Source organism: Rhamphochromis sp. 'chilingali', assembly GCF_963969265.1.
Source record: "Rhamphochromis sp. 'chilingali' genome assembly, chromosome: 10".
In the NCBI taxonomy this organism is placed as follows: Eukaryota; Metazoa; Chordata; class Actinopteri; order Cichliformes; family Cichlidae; genus Rhamphochromis; species Rhamphochromis sp. 'chilingali'.
This window is the reverse complement of record NC_137937.1, coordinates 15,898,889-15,914,817: the sequence shown is the minus strand read 5'-3', so window position 1 is coordinate 15,914,817 and position 15,929 is coordinate 15,898,889. Positions and strand designations below refer to the sequence as shown.

The 15,929-nt window shown below is 39.9% G+C and overlaps 2 protein-coding genes across 2 annotated transcripts in view; both read left to right on the top strand.

Annotated features, from left to right (window-relative positions):
* Positions 1-1,579: 1,579 nt before the first annotated feature.
* On the top strand, positions 1,580-6,722 carry egr3 (early growth response 3). The gene is made up of 2 exons (XM_080894548.1): positions 1,580-2,031; positions 4,760-6,722. The coding sequence occupies exons 1-2, from the start codon at positions 1,878-1,880 to the stop codon at positions 5,836-5,838; spliced, it is 1,233 nt and encodes a 410-aa protein (XP_080750674.1). The 5' UTR covers positions 1,580-1,877; the 3' UTR covers positions 5,839-6,722.
* A 3,889-nt stretch (positions 6,723-10,611) lies between these two features.
* bin3 (bridging integrator 3) overlaps positions 10,612-15,929 on the top strand; it is a 31,828-nt gene continuing 26,510 nt past the window's right edge. The window contains exon 1 of the mRNA XM_080893612.1: positions 10,612-10,738. Coding sequence (XP_080749738.1) covers positions 10,731-10,738 — 8 coding nt within the window. The 5' untranslated portion in view covers positions 10,612-10,730. The remainder of the gene's footprint in view (positions 10,739-15,929) is intronic.

The following is a 15,929-nucleotide window of genomic DNA, read 5'->3' as shown; positions in this document are numbered from 1 at the left end:
ACGTGATGAAGCCAAAACAGAAAATCTATATTCAGCCTGTTATAAGAATGTTGCAATTCGAATCAAGTTTACCGGGATAACTGCTGTCTGCTTAACCGATTTAAGGTATCCTACAAGAGCGGAGTGAAGACACCCTGAGGGGGACAGCCCACTGGTATGACTGACACTCATAAAACGCAGACACGAGCACATGGAGGACTCAGTAATGAGACATACGAGATCACTGGCTGATCTGTTTGTATAAGCCCCCTAAACACTGAGCATGATTCAGACTAATTCTCCCACACTGTTTACACTTCTGGTTCATTGAGGTACTATTAATTTCTCAGGTCTGAAATATTCAAGCTCTGACATTTCATTCAGTATTTTCTGAGAATGTTGCACAGGCCTGCGTGGCTTACATTGACACAGCAGCAGCAATGGAAAATCGATTTAAAGAAACCTTTCTTAAAATCATTAATTAGAAGTGAAACCATTCAAAGATCGTGAGTGGATGGTGACTCCAAAGCTTTTTATTTTTTATTATCTTTTCTCTCTTTGTTTTTAACTTTTAGTGTAATAAACCAAATTACATGGGTGTATTTAAAAATAAAATAAAAAAGAAGTTGGGGTTTTTTTCTGTTTTTTTCACAAGTTGGTGAAAAGCGAGCCATGACGCTTTGTCCACTGTCATCTCTTTAAACGTCTGTGGCTTCCGATCACTTTTCCACTACTACCACCCGGAACTCACATGTCCAAATACAGACATTTAGGGGCGGGGCCGGACACTGCCTTATTTGGAGTTTCCACTTAAGCGGTCACTGGGGCTCCAAGTCTAAGCAAGCCTGTGGATTTGCAAAGCCCTTGCAATATTTACAAACGATTAACTTCGCCATTTACTGCATTTCTGCGACAATGATGCTGCATGAAAAGGAGTCAGTGTTCTGCAACGAGCATGTAGGAAGGTACAAAGTGTGTTTGTGTGTGTGACAATGAAGAGCACTTACACTTTCAATATTCAAGTTTGTGGCTTTAGCTTTGAAAGGGAAAAAAACAGGCCTGGGAGTAAAGTCAACAAAAAAAAATTCACTATTTGGTTAGTTTGGGCAGAATGTTAAGAAACAACTTGTGATAGTAAGCAGTGTACTGTCTCAGCAACAATCCCCAACGCCACAACACACTCTGTTACTGTCTCACACACACACACACACACATGCATAACTAGCCGGCTGTGTGCCTGATAAATGCACATGAGGACTGACAATAAAGATAAGTGCTGCTGAATCATTGCAATGTTTCCACAAGGACGGGAACACATGAGAGCCGCGGGTCTTCCTGAAGAAGGACGCAGCTGGATGTGGCATGTGGATTTTGTAAACTTTGCAGCTATCTGTCTGTCGGAGCCTTTTTGCCTCCACTGTAGTTTCCACCGACTGACGCGTGGAGAGCCTGGCGCTAGGCGCCCATGTCCATATATGGTCATCTACGTCACACAAATGTTCCATCCCCCTATTTAATACGGGCAGACTGGAGTCCCCTATCCAGCTCCAATAGAGCAAGTAGAGCTGCTCTTGTGCAACCAACACCACCACCTCCTCCATTGATTCACAGACTTCAAATTCCCCCACAAGCAGCCCATCAGCTTCCACAGTGATCCGATTAATAACAACAATAGCCTGTGATCACACAGGGGGAGATAACCGGCGCTGCTCATCCTCCGCGGGATACTTGGATAGCTACAGCAACAGGATTCATTCCTGCTCCTCTCTCTTTTTTTCACGCCCGATCCACACCTGTGTTTTCCACTTTGAGAACACCCGGTGTTTTTTTCTTTTTCTGTAACTGTCTGGGATACCTGCGCGTTGCCCTTTATAAATGTCGGACTGAATATAACTGCTATGACAGGGAAATTAGCGGACAAGATCCCTCTTACCATGAGCAGTTTAATAAACACGATCCCTGACAGTCTCTACCCAGAAGAGGACATCCCGACGTCTATGAATATTTTCACCAGTACGGAATCCATTAATCACTATTCACAGATGAACACAGGTAAGACCTTGATCTACTTTTGAGAGAGTGTGTGTGTGTTTTAAGAAAAGTGGCTCAAACTGCGATGCGCGCGGACGGCAACAGTTGTCTCGGGGCTTTGGAGCACCTGTTTGCGCTTAGGCTGTTGCGCACAAAGGCACAATTCTAACCTGGACTTTTTTCTTTTCTTGTTTTTTTTTTGAGAGGGTTCAGGTGAACATCGCCCTCTTTACATTAGACAGACTACGCAAAAAATGCCACTCAGTTGATCGTGTGTGTTTTTACTGCTGTCGTTATCATAATTCCATTGTCCGTACAGCCGAGATGCCAGGATTTCAGCCCGAAAAAGCCAACTGCTGCCTACTCACGCGTAGAAAAAACTTTTAAAACATCGGCTCACGTGTTTCATTTAAGTAGCGATGCGTAGCTTAAAGTGGCTTTAATTCAACAAAGCTGAAGCGCGTTTGAGTAAATGTCTGGATGTGAAAGGTTGTGTGAGTGGAAAACGGCTAATTTGCGCAAAGTCCATTAAAAAAAAAACCGCGCAGGGCTCCGTGGCTGAATCTGAGATCTTTGCGGTGAGGGAAAATGTGTTTAATTAGGCCTATGTGGTCAAACTCCACTGTCACCGATTTGTTCATCTAATATCCCGCAAAGATGGGTCAACTACTTTAGACAATGACTCTCATTCACAACTCTATTAGCATGTCAGATTTTAGTGGGCGTGTGTGGCCGCTTTCCCCCCTATATGAAACACGTTTAGACGTCAGGCCCCTGAACCTGCTTATATTCAGTGAGTGGCAAGGCCGGATATATTAACTGATTTATCGCGTAGTCCAAATCGGGCTAACATATTTATATTTAATTCAGACGCCTACCTAAAGTCGACTTGTTGTTCGGCTCAGTGTCGTGGATTGGCATTAAATCAATCCCTCGCTGTACAGCTTTAACCCTCTGAGATGATGGGTCAGTGATCCACGAAAATATATCAAATATTTAACTTCACGTTTCCTTTAATTTAGTAACTGTGATTTACCTGCTCCGTGCACAACTTCATGCACGACCCTCTTTTCTTTTTATTTCCTCTTCAGGTGTTTTGTTCACAGATTAAAGCAGATCTTTAGATTCATTTTAAACTGAAATATTTCCCCCTCAATTATCTCAGAGGTGTGCCTTTGAATTATCCAAGCGCCAGGTGTTACACGTGACATTTTTGGTTTTTTTAAAAAATTTGGAATAAATACAAGTTTATGACATACGTGTGCCATATTATTATTAGTATTATTATTATTATTATCATTTTGTTTTGACTCGGCAGTAGAATATATTTTGAGACCTTGGTTGGGACGTTTAAAAAAATGAATGAAACTTAATAAGGAAAAAAAAGATGTTGCGGGTTACAGGAGTGTGTGTTGCTACTTTAAACCTCTCCCCTTGCTGAAATTCTCTCAGTAAACTGTAAGCCATATATTTACAATAGGTCCGTCTGTTTTTGTCCTCCTGTTTCTTTATTATTTGGGGTAAAATACAAAATTTTTAAAAAGTACAATTTGAACGTATTATGCTGTGATTTTACAGGTGGAGCAGGTGTGTGCTATGCTCTTCAAATCTGACCTATAATAAAAGAGTGGTGATTTTAATTAATGTCCCTCATTCCATTAAAATATCATATTACACAAAATACCTCCAAAAGATTTAGATTATTAGATAATAATAATAACAATAATAATAATAATAATAATAATAATAATAATAATAATAATAATAATAATAATAATAAACATAAACTGAGACTTGTTTTATAAATGTCATAGAAAAATATAGCTTGCTCCAAGTCTCCATGTGTTAAATGGTATGGTGCACAATGCACAGAATTTTTTCTTTTCAGCCAAATTCCAGCAGGCTATAATTACTGGGAAGGAAAATATAAATGAAAAGAGACGTCTTTTTTAACTGCTGGCGAAGAGAGCATTCCAATTTACAAAAAAAAAGAAAAAAAAAAAAGAAAGTCTCATATTTAATTTTTTGAGTATATAACCAGCACATGTATATGTCACCCATTAAGTACATCTGTATTTGGTGGGTTTTAAGGCACCTTATGACAAAGTCAAATGTGCACGAGAGACTGTTCGTTCTTGGTTGAAGTGTGAGCGATAGAAAATATCAAGGAAATTTTGTGAAATGGGGTAGGAAACACGTAAAATTCCTCCCAGATGTTCTTTGTTGCGTATGTGTTTTGAATCCTTGAGCATGATGGATGTGGCGTCTGCCTTTATAATCCTCCCTGCTGTAAAGAAATCAAATCTTGCCATTCAGTTTGGCTGTCCTCCTGAGGGACACAATGACTGGATCAAAGGGGGTGTTTAGGTCTTGATTTATGAGAGCTTGTGGGATCTGAGAGAGAGAGGAGCGAGAGAGAGACACCCTTCTCTCAGATGCAGCAGTCAGTCACTTAACTTACAGGTCCGACAGCGTTCACATTTCTTTATGAACTCTATGGGACTTCTTTCATTTTTCATCATTTGTTGTCTGTTGCACAGGTATGCATAACATCTGAATTCCGGACAAACCTTGAGGACTGCCGCTTAAAGTTCATGTAGCCAAGTTTTGTTTTTGTTTTTTTCTCCAGAGAGTACGCCATGTTATTACTTTCTTGGGCTTTTCTTATGAAATGATTACATTTCAAATTCACATATGAGCCATCACGTTGATGATTTATTCATGTGTGTTTTTATTTGCTTTCATCTAGATAATATCATGGATCTGGGCATGGGAAGCGAGAAAGCAACCTCGGAGATTCAGTATGGATCCAGCTTCCAGTCCAACCGCAGCGGGCAGACTGTCACCTACTTGGGGAAGTTTGCCTTTGACACTCCTCCTTCAGGTGGCATTGGTGGCTCTGGCTGGTGCTCTGATAACAATATCATCAGTCTTGTGAGCGCGGGGATCCTCGGTGTTTCTCCATCACCCGGCACAGTAACGACACAAACATCATCCTCCGCAGCAAGCATGGGCGGACAGACGTCAGACATGGAGCAGGTATATGGTCCACCACTGCCTGCTTATTCCACCTGTGGTGACCTGTACCAGGATCAGGTCTCCTTTCACCACAGCCCTGCCACCAGCACCCCTCTAGCCTACCCTGGCAATGACTATCACTCCACATCAAAAGCCTCCATGGATGGCAGTCTTTTCTCCATGATCCCCGACTACAACCTTTTCCACCATCAAGGGGAGGTCGGCGTGATGGAGCACAAGCCCTTTCAGACCATGGACCCCATCCGAGTCAACCCTCCACCCATCACGCCTCTGGAGACCATCAGAGCATTCAAAGACAAGCAGCAAATTCACCCAGGTTTCATCGGTGGGCAGCAGCACCCACCTCAGCACCACCCCCCACCACAGACACTCACCCTAAAACCCATCCGACCACGGAAGTACCCCAACCGTCCCAGCAAAACCCCGGTCCACGAGCGGCCGCACGCCTGTCCGGCAGAGAACTGTGACAGACGCTTCTCGCGCTCAGACGAGCTCACGCGTCACCTCCGCATCCACACGGGTCACAAACCCTTCCAGTGCCGAATATGCATGCGCTCCTTCAGCAGGAGCGACCATCTGACCACACACATTCGCACGCACACGGGTGAGAAACCCTTCTCCTGTGAGTTCTGTGGACGCAAGTTTGCCAGAAGCGACGAGCGAAAGAGACACGCAAAGGTGCACCTGAAACAGAAGGACAAGAAGCCAGCTGACAAGAGCAGTGGGGCAGCTGGGAGCCACAGCTCGCCGCCCAGCTCCTGCGGGGGGCCAACTGTGGGAACGTCATGACCATCACTACGTGCACTTGGACTGGACCCTCACCACACACAATAAAGAGACGTAGGAAGAAGGGATCACGTCTGCTATGAGATAAATAGGTGACTCTTTTCCTCTCTTTTACACCCCTGCTCTTTTCAGTTCCTTCTATTTTTGAGATGGATGCCTTTAGATTAAGTAAGAGGGGAAAGGCTGCTACGCCCTTCTCTTTCAAGCAACTCAGAGCCTCAGCTACTGTAACACAGTGCCAACACAAAGAAAGGGCACCGTGTGTATCTATAGGTTTTGGAGTGGATACACTTTTGTAAATTTGAATGAAATTTTCTAAATTGGAAGGAAGCCAGAATCCAGGATAAGGGTCGAAACAGACAGAATTATGAGGGAGATGAGGAACGAGTGGTCTGGGGATGTATGCATTAATTTTAGTAGGCTGTTTAAAAGTGCAATTGGTTACATTTGTGTACCGTCATGGAAACCTTATTAGTGGCACTTGACTGTCTTTTTGTTGTGTTCTGGGGTTGTTTTTTTTTCACCTCTTTTTGAATGTTGTTTTCTCAAAGGAATGTGCCAAATGTATTGTGATGATGCAGCCAACCTTGTTCTTTTTACTGTGCCTGACATTTGCCAAAACATAGCAGTGGTATCAGCTTAGCACAAACGTTGAGTTAAAGCAAAGCTCAGATTCATTAACCACACACCAGATTTAGATTTACCTGCACAAATGAGTCAGATCTAGAGAACGACTTGACTGGGTCACACAAAGCAAAACCGATGTCTTGTCCTGTTACATGTACACACACGCCTGCAGCAATCGATGCCTTTGCCAATACTTATTTATTTGTAGTCACTGTGATACACTGGTTTGGTTGTTTTTTTTGGGTTGCCTTTTTATATGGTAGCTTCATGTGGCGTTACCAGATATAATTTCTGTTGCTTTCTTTTTCCTTTTTTTTTTTTTTTTTTTTTTAGAAAAAGCTCACCAATACTGTTCATTTCTCAGTTTTCTTGAGTTCTGCAATTATATGCAATATAGTCATGACAAATGCCACCAACCCATAAATCAAATTAACTAAGAGCACAGTTAGACGAATTGAACTGTTTAAATAAGCACTGGGTTGCAAACCAGCAGTATATGAAAGTAAAGCTAAATAAGGGTAAAAAATGACAGGGGCCACTTCTGTGTGATTCTTGGAGTAAAAGGACTAAACTGCTTGGTTTTAAGTCATCGAATGAGGAGCAGTATCCCATAAGAGGAAAAGAGAAACATCCAAATCCATGTTTACATCTTTTTTTAATACAGAGAGACTGAGCTGTAAACTAACATGTTGGATTTTTTTTTTTGTTGTGTTTTTTTTGTTGTTGTTGTTGTTGTACAGAATACAAATATGTATGCAGGTAGCTACAGTAGAAGTTTCACTTTTTGTACTCAAATGTCAAATGCACCATAATTCAGTATTAAATCGTGCATAAAATTTATGTGCATGCCTTCATGCACACTATGTAAATACAAATGTCTGCATAAACAAGAATTTTCAGTTGACTGAATGCTTGTGCAGAATGTGTCTTAAAGCTTTTAGTAATGTAGTTATAATACAGAATATTTTGTTGTCATAGGTGATTGCAAAAAAAAAACAACAACTTTTTTTGGAGCACTACAGTAGTGCCAAATATGGTGTGCTATCTCCCATTAAAAAAAAGAATAATAGCATCTGCACCATGTGTATGCTTTAAAGTGGAAACTGGTTTAAGGAAGCACTAATGTGTTCTCTGAATAAATGACAAGATTTCTTTTCTTTTTTTTACATATTGTGTATCTCCATTATAGCAATATCGGTTATTTTAATTAGCACATCTTCCCCACTGTATTTAAAATAAAAAAAGGCACTGGTTGCTCTAAGATAGATGTTCGCCCGAATGATTGGATCTTTTTTTTTATTTTTGAAGTTTATTACAGTGCAATGCTGATCATTTTCACAAATGACTCTTTAGTTAAATTGCTTAGATTTGTGCTTACAGAAGGAAACACCTTTTATGGTTTAAGGAAATATTTTGTAATATTTTCTGTGTTATAGTGATATTGACTGATATCATAACAATAACCACATTTGATAATAGTGCTTTGCTTTACTCATGGAAAGCAAGAAGGGTTTTCCCCCCTCCAAGGCTGTGTTATGGTTATGTGGTGCAAATGCAAAACATCCTAACTGACATACCAATATGACGTTTTTATCCAGTACGATAAATGTATTGTACTTTGGGGCAAAGCCAATGAAACATGTTAAAAAGAAAAATAAGACTAAGGAATAAATAAATTATTGTTGAGGCTAGCAAAAAAGACCAGATATCAAACATATCAGTAATGGATTCAGCAAACAAAACAAGAGTTAAAGAAATATTTGTGCAGTAATAACCTTGTCCATGTGATAGCATAATTCAGATTTTATATCATTTCTCAAACACCGGTCCTCTTTTTAAAAGAAACATGCTTCCTGTTATTCACCTTGACAACATTTCGAATTATTAGCTGTGCACTCTGGCTGATAATGAGTACGCTTTATGTGAGGCGGAGAATTTATATGAACAACGTTAGCAGCTGGGAAAAAAAAGAAATAAACATTTAAATGGTCAGCAAACACAGCAATCAGGCTGAAAGAGAATATGAAGAGACAAATGTAAAGGCCAACAGTAAAGTTCAGAAAAGCAATGCCACAGAGAGCACAGTGCACACAGAAATGAGCTTCCAAAGTCCATACTTTCCCTTTCCTGTTACAGTTTTCATTGCAGAGCTTCCTGGCAAGTGTCCACTTATTTTCCAATTAATTTGGCCTCAGAGAGCCTTTTCTCAGCTCATCGACGTGGTTACATGAACAGACCTCCTTGCACTTTTTGAGATAGTCTAAAAGTTAACACAGCCCTGTGCCATCTAACTGCAATTCAATGGTTTTGTATCACAGAGAGATAAATGATTCTACCGCATGGATGGACATCATCTAAAGATTTCTTTTGTGATCTAATATAATGTCACAAACAAACAAAGTCCTGAATACATTTTACTTTTGCAGACTGACACATTATGTAACCCCCTCCTTATCTGTATTGCCACATTATTGGCTTTGTAACAACGACTCATTTTCACACATTGCATTGGAGTTTGAGCGACTGCGTCTAACGTAGGTTGTATTGTCACATACATCCTCGTGGAGTCAGCACATAAGAATATATATACCGCACATGAACCAAAATGTTTTATCACTGATGCTCATCTAGATTCATTTGATGTTAGACTGTGGATTATTTTGAATTGATTTGACCCAAAGTTATGCTCTCCTCCAAGAGACAAACTGTGTTATGTTGCTTTCTGTTAAAGATTGATGTAGACTAAGGCGTCTCCATGAAGCCATTTAATTACAGCTACAAACGTAATATTTATCAGTCTCACTGTTTCTGTCATTTATTGTTTTGTGGCTAAAAAAATGAGTAACCCCCCACCACCACTATCATCCCACTCCCTTAATGTAATATAGCGGCTGAACAATAGAGCCTGCTCCATGTTCTTCTGAACAACCATCTGAGTAAGGTGTGAATGGTACAGACATACATCAATCGACTGTTAAACTCAGAAACAAACCCACCACCTTTAATAATGCTTTTCCAATCATTTTTTCTTTCTTTCTTTCTTTTTTTTACGGGCTATTGTCCAATAGTGGGCAGCTGAAAGCTCTGAAATTGGAATTTGCTTCATCCCATGCTCCGTATTGGACTTGAGCCAATATCAGCGGCCATCTTTGTGCCAAACTGGGTTGCAGGGTTGGCTGATCAAAAACAATACATGATGAGAACTCCGCAGGAGCAACAAATCATAAATGTGACCTCCCTCTGCTTGCAACTGAAGGCAGCCTTGTGCTAATGTTTGTGTGCAACTGTTTGATTTGGTCTCCGTAAAGTTGGCCTAGGGCAAATCCCTAGGTTTGGGCTCATTCATGACATTTAATAACTGTAGGATTTTTTTTTAAAGAAAAGAAAAAAAAACAAACAAAAAAAAGATGTTTGAAGAGATCTCAATAATGTGTAGATATTATAGGTAACTCACGTCATCTTATGGACTACAGGGTGGCTTCAGGGATTTTGTGGTCTTCGGCAGTGACACTGGTGTTCAGATGGAGTCAATACTCCCTGTTTTCTGTTGTGTTGTGTTTCCTTTCATTACAAGTATCCTCATGTTTGCATGTGCACGGAAATGTTCCAAAGTGCTACCCTCAGACGCTGTAGTGGGTGGCGCTCATTTCTTTATTATGCATGAAAATAAAAAGTCTCATTGGGTGAAATGGGATAAACCTTACAACAATGCAAGACAGACAATTGGAAACACACACTGGGATAACTGTTCTGTTGGCTTTTTCTTTTTTTCTTTTTTTTTGTTCAAGAAAAACAAGGGGTCTTGTTTAAAATGTTGTGGATGTCTTTAGCCTATTTCATGTTTTTATTACCTTATAATAAGGTCCTTTTATGATGAGCTGAATATTGAAATGAATTTTACTATATCCTTGTGATGGGGAGGTGTGCTCCCCTGTTTACCTGGCACTTCAGTTTGTTGTAATGCAATTGTTTTGTTATTTCTATGTATAAGTACTTGAATAAAGAAAAATATAACTTGCCTTCAGTTTACTCGGGTGTCAAAAGAACAAAAAGGCGACGTTTCAGTCTGATATTACATTACATGTGCTTCCAAGTGACTTTTTTCCTGTCGCTGCTGTGTTCGTGTCCCACAAAACTTCCTTAGAGGAAGCAGACGCGGCTAAGCTCCGGACTTCCTGTTTTGAGCTCGACTGCTGACTGGTAGAAAGGAGTAATACTCGGAAGATAGTAAAACTACCCAATGAAACCGGAGTAAAAGTTCACTCAAAATGAGCTGGTATGTACCCTGACTACATTGTTATGAATAAAATATAACTGTAAACGATCCATTCAAGTTAATTTAGGACTGACTTGTCGACCGGGCTCGGGCTATAATCTGGAAGCGCTCACAGGCACCTATAGTGTAACTAGAGTTAGCTTTAGCGTGTCAAACCAAGTGTTTCACGAATAAAAACGTCTTCTAGTAACCTTTCCGTAAGACTAGGTTGCCCCAAAACTCTTTCTGTAAAACGTGGTCGCAAGGCTGTAGTTGTTACACACAGTTGGCACAGGATCGACAAAGTCGTTTACGAGCTACTTGTACAGTATATGTTAGCTAGCTGTTAGTTCGCCTAGTTGCTCTAAAATTAGGGAGGGAAAAATGACCTAACTGCTCTTTTAAGTTTAGGCTTCTTGTTTCTACTGTTTAATAAAATCTAGGGTTGTGGCTTTTGCTAAACGTGGAAACTTCGTGTCGTCAGTTGTCAGGTCGGACGGGTTTACGGTGAAGCAATTTAAAGGGATTTAAACGTCGGTCGACAGTAATCAGCTGTGACTAGCTGGTATGTTGACACATGCTTTTGGGCTCTTTGTGAACTTTGATTTTCTAAGCAATGATAGCTGTGTGTCGTCTTCATTTGTGTGTCTCGCAGGAATCGTGCCAAAAAGTGATTTCCAATGTTTCTGTGTTTTGTTTTATATGTCTACCATATATGTCTACCATTATATGCCTGTGCTTATAATGGTAAATAGACTGCAGTCAAGCTGATTTAAAGGGGAGTTGTACATAAATTTAAAAAAGGGAGTTGTACATAAAATAAATAATCTGTTTTGCAACTGTCTTTATGACTGCATTATTGTACCTACTTAGTTCATACTCTACATTATACTCAATTCGGTTCTTTTTTGGCCATTTAAAATATCTTCATAGACCTGTTATGTTATATTTGTTCCCATTTCTTTTGGCCTCCGGGCCAGCTCTCTCTTGAAAAAGACATTTTTAATGTCAATGAGACTTTTTACATAGATAAATAAAGAATATAGAAAAATGACTTGATGTCATTCATGAGAGATATTGTTTGAGGAATTATTGGCCACCAAGTCATTTACAACAGTTCAGGTACTGGCAGTGATTTTTTGAGCGAACACCAGAAGTCATTTTTTGGTAGACAATCATTTTTTGGCACTGTATAAGAAGGGCGATTGTCAGTCTCAGTTTGAATTCTTTAAGCAGATGTGGATGCCAGGCCTTTTAGGTGATTTTTTTTTTTTTTTTTTTTTACATTTTAGCATTCAATTAGCATTAGCCAAGAGGTAAGATAATGCTACAATCATCAGTAAATCAACATGAGTAACCTTACTTAAAAATATGTTTATTATCTTGTATAAAGTAATAAAGAGAACACTTAAAATGCTAACATTTGCTCCAGAAGCGAGCTTTATATAAACAAACTTTTTTCCCCCCACATTGGACAGCTGTGACATTACAACAGTGTAATTAGTCAATTGCTTTGTTGGTACTGGACAGGCATTAGTTTGATGACGCAGGAACACGCACCAACATGGGGATATCTATCCGGTCTTTAAGTGATGACTTGATGAATCCTGCTTCCAGGTCCAAACTACTCTGCGTTTAATAAGGCTTTTGTGTTTTTTACATGTTTTAATGCTTTGTATCTTGTTCTATTTAATCTCAACAAGCCCCTAAAAACATTCAGTAATCACTGTCGGCCTCTCGGTTTTTATTACCGCTAATCATTTTAAAGCTCAGTTTTTAAAACCTTAAGATGTAACTACAGCTCAGCCCATGCAGCAGTATATTAATAACTGACCTCGTATTGTGGATGGATTATCTCAGTTGTTCTCACGACTGAATTTCGGTCCGTTTACACCATCCTGCCATGCGATTGCATTTGTACCGAACCTTCGGGAACGCTCACATTAACTTTTATTGAGTGCGAGCTAACTTCCTGCTAACTTCAAACTCCGTTAAATTTCATAAATTCGGTTTTCATGGATGCCTGGATGTTGAACTTAATTGTTACACCTGGTAGAGCAGCAACGCTGATCATTTTATTACGGATGAAAGGATTTGGACAGTTTTTAACTCTCAGTCATGCCATAGTGATCGTTGGACTTAGGGACCTGCAGCGGAGTTTGGGCCCAGGCACGCCTAATGACGTCAGGCTTAAAGACCGGATTACACCATACACCTTTATCCTTCAGCTCTAAAAGGCTAATGGGGTATTGTCATCACCCTCCAGGTGCAGCTACTAAAAATCAGATGAGTTCAAATCTCAGCGACCTTGACCTCAAGGTCAGAGGCCAGGTTTTCTGAAAATTATGTGAATGCAATACAGGGTGGTGTAGGATTTTGCAATTAATAGCATAGGTTCAACTCCCAAAAATCTTGGATTAGTTCAAATCTCAGTGACCTTGACCTGAAGGTCAGAGGTCAGGTTTTCTCAAAATCTTGTGAACATGATAACAAGATCAAGGTGACTTGGGATTTTCAAATTCATACCATGGGTACATCTACTAAAATCTCAGAGAAGTTTGAATCCCAGTGTCCTCTGGGTCAAGGTCAGAGGTCAACTTTTCTGAAAATCACCTAGGATTTTCATATTCATGCCACACATGCTTCTAGTAGGAGGCTAAGGGGTTAGCATTGGCAGCTACCAGTGCTTTTTTTATATTGTGGTTTGTAAATCGATCATCACCCTGCCCCCATCACCCCACTCCATTTGTAGGTTTTCCTGTAGTTTAGGACTTCTTCCTTCTTCTTCTTCAGCATATATAGACTGATTAGAACAGGTGGAAATGCATGCTCCCCCTTTACTTCAGAAAGAATTACCCATGTGATACATATGCTACCAAAGAAAAACAAAACCTTTTGATATTGAATGGTACCAAGAGTATTGGTTCTGGTAATATCCCTACTGATTATATAGTTATGAAATCTCACATGAGAAGAGCTCCAAAGTGAGTCTCCTTCACACTGGAGTGATCTCAAGACTCCAGTTACTCTGCTTTCTTGGGTCTCCAGCAGCATGCGGTGTGTAAAAGTCGACTGGATGAATGTTCAGAAGAACTGTTGAAAGGCTGTTGCATTGCCCTTTACAATGACTGTAATCAGAGCCCATCTATGGAGAGCCCGTTCACTTATTGTTGGCTGTCTACCAAGTGGGTGCTCCTAAACAGTGAGTGTAGTTAATTGGCTAAAACCATTGTTTGAATTTGTTTACAGAAAACCCCCCACCAAAGTTTAGTTTCTTGTTGTGAATGTAGTGTCAATTATGTATATTCCAGAAATACTCGTATCTTTTAGTTATTTTCTTACAGGGATGGAAATAAATCACTAGCATTCTGCTTATATAAGCTTTTTTGTTGGTTAAGGGTTTTGCCAGGAACTTTAGACACACATGGTAAGAAGCTGTTTTATTTTCCACAGGTTATTTATTTGTATTGGGTGGAGTGGCTAAATTAAACTCCCTTAAAGCCTTAGATGCAAGCAGTTGATCATTGTGAAGGTATAACAGTAAACAGTTTGTAGGCAAGAAAAAAGAGAGAAATTTTGCATTATTTTAATGTTGTGGGTTTTTCCCCTAACACTCAACCATTATCTCATGATTTTTTTAAAGAAAGATGACAGCACTTATAGATGGTTAAAACTGGAGTTTTTTGACTAAGACATTTGAGCTTGATTTCCAAAATTCAAACCAAAATTCTAATCCGCAAAGCATATAAACCCTTTTTGAACCTACCACACGGTCACACTTAACACTCCGGTGCTCCCTTTTAAAACCATTTTCTCCATCCACTTAGAAAGTGCCAAGGCCCTAGTTACACAAGGCACTAGTTGGGAACCACCGGTCGCACGAGAAAAATGCGTATTCCCCAGCCAGTCGATGATTGGTTGTTGGAGGTTGCTGGGAGTCACTGTAAAATCAGCAGGCCTAGAGAGTGGTCAGTGACACCCTGCCAACCACAAGTTGCTAGGGACAAATGTGTTTTACCCAGTTGGTTGGTGAATAGTTGCTGGCAGGGGAAATCAATTGCAAAGAGTTATATGGTGCTTCAGGCCATGTCCACACTAATACGTTTTTATTTGAAAACGCATCTTTTTCTCTTTCCGTTTTGACCCTCTGTCTACACTGAGACAGCTTTTTCGTTCAAGGAAACCGCAGCGTTTTGAAAACGCTCTCCAAAGCAAATACATTTGAAAACGCCGTTTTCGCATCGCAGTGTGTACAGTGAACCCAGAGCCTTTTTGAAAATGCTGACACATTTTAGTCATGTGATGCAGTCATGTGACCAATTAAACTAAGATAGCGTTACACAGGAGTTGTTTTGTTTGCGCTCAATTTTGACAGCCCTATTAAAGATTAATATCAGCTTCTACATGCTCCAGATAGCTTTTCTTCAAATTCTTTAACTCTCACTTGCTTTGTACTTTTTTGTACTTTAGTGGTACTCGCAGCAACAACTCCACCTCATTGTTAGTCCATTTAAAAAACTCTGCATTTCCTCGACATTTTGCTGCGACGTTTCAAAGAGCCAGAAAGTAAATAAATAACAGACAGAAATGAGGTGTGGACGTAGCCTTACTGAACCTCCTTGCAATTGCTTTGGCCAAAAGTAGGTTGCCAGTGTAGCATTGTAGTTTGCATTGATGACACCTGCTTGTCTGTAAACACTCACCAGCTATTGTCCAGGCTGAAGCTAGTGGCTACCCAGTATGCTTAGCTAGTGTTGCTCTCTTTTGACAATGGAAGTGGAAGATTACTACTGAAGCAAGGCACTCAGGAGCAAGCATAAACATCCCATACACTGGATTTTTGTACAGTATTTGCCCTGAGTTCTTTGTGTCAAAGTTACTCCAGAGACTGACAGGGAAAGACTACTGTTTATAAGCTACATTATAATCCAAACAGACATTAGTAATTAAGAACGTTAATATAAAGGCTTGATAATCCAGTCTGTGCAATATTGTGAGCAATACTTTGTGGCAAGAAGGATAGTTTCCCTTCATCCTCTAACCAGAGTGATAAACACTGACAACAGATGTGGCATAAGGAAGAGGCAGGACTTTGTCTTCGTTTTAACATTTATTGTGAGATCCTTGTCTAAATGACATACATTTACCAGCACTCCACTAAAACACACATTTGATTGGTTTTTTGATTGTCATATTTGAAACATATTTATGT